The sequence below is a fragment of the Populus euphratica genome, unplaced genomic scaffold, assembly GCF_000495115.2.
Source record: "Populus euphratica unplaced genomic scaffold, PopEup_1.0 scaffold1209.1, whole genome shotgun sequence".
NCBI lineage: Eukaryota > Viridiplantae > Streptophyta > Magnoliopsida > Malpighiales > Salicaceae > Populus > Populus euphratica.
The window spans coordinates 39768-44579 of NW_011501061.1; the positions used below are offsets into that span (position 1 = coordinate 39768).

General features: G+C 35.3%; 1 protein-coding gene across 1 annotated transcript; it reads right to left on the bottom strand.

Annotated features, from left to right (window-relative positions):
* Positions 1-1114: 1114 nt before the first annotated feature.
* LOC105117171 (laccase-7-like) lies at positions 1115-4218 on the bottom strand. Its single transcript, XM_011014742.1, has 5 exons — positions 4126-4218; positions 3390-3541; positions 2666-2910; positions 2426-2554; positions 1115-2208 (listed from the first exon to the last, which is right to left on the bottom strand). Exons 1-5 carry the CDS (start codon positions 4213-4215, stop codon positions 1115-1117), a joined length of 1710 nt encoding a protein of 569 aa, XP_011013044.1. The 5' UTR covers positions 4216-4218.
* Between the last annotated feature and the right edge of the window lie 594 nt (positions 4219-4812).

The following is a 4812-nucleotide window of genomic DNA, read 5'->3' on the forward strand; positions in this document are numbered from 1 at the left end:
TTCTTTTTCCCCATATGTAAGAAATATCAATATACATTTCTTGTTCATATCTTTTCTTCTCAACTCCTTCTCTTCTCCTCTATGCTCAAGTATGTCTTCTTCTTCTTTCTTTTTTCTTCTCAGTTTTTTTAATTAGTATGCTCGATGAATTTGTTTTTTTCCATCTTTTTAGCTTCACTTGCAACTACATTAAGTAAGATTTTTTTCCTTCTTTTTTTTATTTTTTTCACTATATTTATATTTTATTTTATTTTTAATTGCTTTTGTTCTTAATAATTATATGAATGTTGTTGTAAGAAATTTTTTTCATATGAGATCAATTTTTAATTGATTTATTTATTTGTTGCAAATTTGTTTGAGTTGATTTTCTTCTTCCTTTTTTCAAAATTTTTGAGTATTATAGCGTGTTAATTTAGATTAATTTAATTATTTTATAGTTTTGTAAAATAGATTTTTTTAAAATATTTTTAAATAATTACTAATAGAATTACATACAGTATTTTGTGAAGGTAAATACTAAAGGAATACGGTATTTTGTGAAGGTAAATACTGAAGGAATGAAGCAGGTAATTTTTTTTGTATTTTTTTATCAATAAATCCATCGATAATAATATGTTTTTATTACCAATGGACCTACCAGCAGACAAAAAATGATAGACGAAGATTCATCGACGGAAAATCTTTGTCGGTGATTTTATTGGTAAATTAATTACCAATAAAATGACAGTACAAATACCAACAAAAAAATCTATCAGTAAATATAAAGATACTGATAGTGTTTGAAAAATAAAATTATAACTATTACATCCAAGCAAAGAATTTGAACCATATGAAGGGTATGATTAAAAGTATATTAGTCATTATTCTTTAAGAGTATTTTTATTTAAAAATATATCAAAATAATATTTTTTTTATTTTTTAAAAATTAGTTTTTACATAAAAAATAAAAAAAAAATTAAATTTTCATTAAACATAATTATTTGAACGCAATTCTAAACAGCTACAGTGATAATTGATCCACAACTTTCATCGTTGCAGGGAAAGAAATAAAAGGGAGAGAATCGTATTTTATGAAACAACAATGAAGACCGGTCGTCGGGATTCCGAACAATTACTAACACTGAGGCAGATCAACTGGAGGTGGTGGCAAAGAAGATTCCGAGGTCGGTCCATTCTCAACCACGAAAGCGGTGGCTAGTCCAAAGGGCAAGTGCACATCCAGATGACAATGAAAGAACCATACACCTGGATTATTGGCTGTAAATCTTATGACTCCCCATCCTCCCACCGGCACATTAATAGTGTTCCGTGATTGTGGATTGATAAGATTGAACTTCTTAGGGTCGTTGACAGGATCATAATTTCCAAACCCTTGAGCCAACACATGGAAATTGAAACCGTGAAGATGCATGGGATGATTCTCCACTCCAAGTAAGGCTGTGTTCTGTAACACCATCTCCACCGTAGCGTTATACTTCAACACCTTCACACTTGTTGATTTTGGTGTGATTAACAGTGATGGATTTACGGCGTTGATGATATTAGTGTAGTCAAATTTGACAGGTGGGTTATCAGGGAAGTCAGGAGTGTAGATTTCACTCACGTTGAAAAAGAAGGCTTGCAACATTGACAAACTTGAAGGGCGCGCAAAAGAGAAATTGTTCATGCTAGCAGAGAATCGCGTCCCGTTTAAACATGTTGGACAAATTGAGAGCCCCAAGCCTACAGTCACAAACATGTGCTCATCAATTTGACGTGGGACTGGGACCCAATGAGGCCCCCCAGCAAGGCCAGAAATGCTGGTGAAGAACTTGTGGGCAGTGGGGGTGTCATTGAACGCAGGCATTAGTGGCATTATCGGAGTTGCTGATGTGGGTGCACCTTCGTAGACAACAATTCCTCTCGTGGTTGTATTATCAAAGGGTGGAGGTGCAGGAAAAGCGGGAGGAGCAGGACCAGCACTAGCATATGCGTTTGCAGCCATGAAATAAGACCCCACTTCCTGGTCGGCTGCGAGAAGAACATCCACGGTCTGGCCGGGGCCGGTAACAACAACATCCGTGACATAGGGTACCGTGTACCCTGCATCAACAGCAACGACTGTCATATTATGATTGGCTATCTTGAAAAAGAGCTGGTTATTGAGTGCAGCGTTGATTATTCGGAGGAGATAAGTCTTCCCTTTCTGCACCTTAAGCTTGTACATTCCTGGAATTTCAGGAGCAAAAAAAACCATAAAATAATGAGTCAAGACAGTTTCAAATGAAAAAATAAAAATAAAAAATTGTGTCAGCATTAATTAATATGCTTGTGGAAAAATTCAACTTTTACTGTTCCATCTCTGATAGATCAGTAAATCTCTAGCAGAGATCATTAGTTAATGATTGAAGATGATGATGATAATGGCATAAATATTATTATTTACTGTTTTGAGAGCAATTGTAGAGATCCCCAGGGAGCCCATTTATGGTGTAGGCATCCGAAATGTTAGGTGGTGCGCCACTGGCTTCTGCCTGGTTTTCGACATCAACAACATTAGCGTTCCACCACTCTCCTGCAATCATATAAACATAAATGCATTACCATGCATGATCTCAACAAATTAATAACAGTTTCAGCATTAATGAACTGGCTTTAGATTAAAAATGAATGGCTAGCTACCTACCTAATAGAATTGGAACTTCTCTGTGGGGTTTAGGGAAAGGGTAAGGATGACCAGATCTTGGACGGATAACAAGTGCCCCATAAACTGTTGCTCGGAGAAAACTGACATGAGCATGCCACCATAGCGTGCCCTCCTGCTGGAGGAGTTCAAATTTGTAGGTGTATTTACCTCCAGGGGGTATTGGACATTGAGTTACCATATTAGGTCCATCGGCCCACGCACTAAGTAATTGAAACACTCCATGCCTCCATAAAAAAGTACATAATCAGTAATTAATTGAATAATGATAGATTTAAAAGTAAGAGGGATGATAGTGATGACGACGACTACGATGATGACAGCTGCAGAACCAAGTCTTTGGTAAATTTGTTAATCATAATTATATTAGCCTACAGCAGTTGAAGAATAACTTTCTCATGTATTCAATTATAGTTTTTTTATTGGATAACTTGAAGAAAAATTTGATATTATGTTCTAATTGTATGGTAGACTTAGGAAAAGGATGGTATCTTGGTTGAGACAACATTAGTTTATATACCAGAAAAAGATGTGCAAGAATATGGTTATTAAGCTGCTAATTGTAGTGAAATTACTTGGCAAGCTCGAAACGAATAGTCTTAATTTTCATCATAGTTTACAAATCAACGTGTTTATTTTCTAATACACCAATTAGAATTTTTACAATTGTCTAGCTTCTTAAATAAAAAATCAAGAATTAATTTACCAGTGAATAGTCAGGTTGTAGGGTGACTTGTTAAAAACATGGACTATGAGGGTGTCTCCCTCTCGAACGCGAAGCGTTGGGCCTGGCAAGCTTCCATTCACTGCAGTTACCACTTGCTCGGAGCACAGCCGACGAACTGTAAGGTTTTTCACCTAAAACATTCACAATAAATTAAACCCATCAATCTGCAAAGGTTTAAGCAAGTAGAAAATATCTTTGCATGCCTACACACACACACACACTCCGACGTCAGACTAATATTGCTAGGATATGCAATCTAGGTCGGTCCAAGTGGATGAAAAAATTCCATAACTTGGATGATCGTGGGAAGAAGTGTATTGAATTTGCCACAGAACGTAGTTCAATTGACACCCACGTTTCTTTTGTAGTAGGATATCGCGGTTAGAGCCTCTTTTGTGACCAAAAGAAGTGGATATTGAATCTTGGGACGTTGCAGTATCTTTTCCCTCCATCCGTTCGATTTAAGCGTGAACATGATTTTGATCTTAATTAGGAGCTCAAGATAAAACAAAAGGGCATGGCTAATTTGATGAAGTATAACAGGGCTACCATCCTATATATCCTGGCCTCTCATATATTGTTTAATAAACGACAACAATGCTTAAGCAACCTTCGCATGAGATAATAAACGACAACAATGCTTAACAACCTCGATTCAACTTCCTCAACGTCGACAAAACATCTTAGTAGTAATATAAGAAAGAAGAAGAATTACATAGAATGAGTGTTCCACAATTGCAGCAGAAGCCACTGAAGAAGCTAGAAGAGCCAAAGCACAAGTTAACAAAAACAGAAGACGCAACATGTTTCCAGAGGTAAAAGTTTGAAGAGGCGACGAATGAAGAGGGAAAGAGAAGAGAAGCTCTAATTTATACCAAAGATAGCTTTAGAAAATTTTTATTGTTGAAATTTCAATATCTCAACTAATATTATATATATGTATGTATGTATGTATGTATGTATGTATGTATACACACATATATGTCTATGTATACACGTGTGCATACACACATATATGTATATGTATATGTATATGTATGTATGGAGAGAGAGAGAGAGAAGAATTATGTAACTTAAGAAAGTTTAGGGGTCCATGCCTCCGCATGATTGCGTGTCTAGGTAGTTAAATTCTTATGGAGATTTTTGCAAGAAATTTGAGTTGGAAAAATTCAATGTGGTAGCAGAAACTTCGTTATCTTACAACTTACGGCTTAAGTTAATGGTGGGATACTAAATCTACACCGTAGAGATTACATGAGAATATATAGATGAAAACAATGAAGAAAGGTCCAGCTTGTTATTTTTTTGGGTTATTTATATTAGATAATTTTAATTGATAGGCTTAGCTTAATAGTTTAATGTTTTTAAACTATGTTATTTATATGTTTCTCTTTCAATTTGT

Bases quoted from the DNA above. Each gene is read 5' to 3' on its own strand.
- LOC105117171 (XM_011014742.1), bottom strand. From the start codon at position 4,215: ATGTTGCGTCTTCTGTTTTTGTTAACTTGTGCTTTGGCTCTTCTAGCT. The intron at 3,542-4,125 runs GTAATTCTTCTT...TGAATGTTTTAG, and splicing joins TTGTGGAACACTCATTCTAT to GTGAAAAACCTTACAGTTCG. The intron at 2,911-3,389 runs GTAAATTAATTC...TTTTTTATGGAG, and splicing joins TACAACCTGACTATTCACTG to GCATGGAGTGTTTCAATTAC.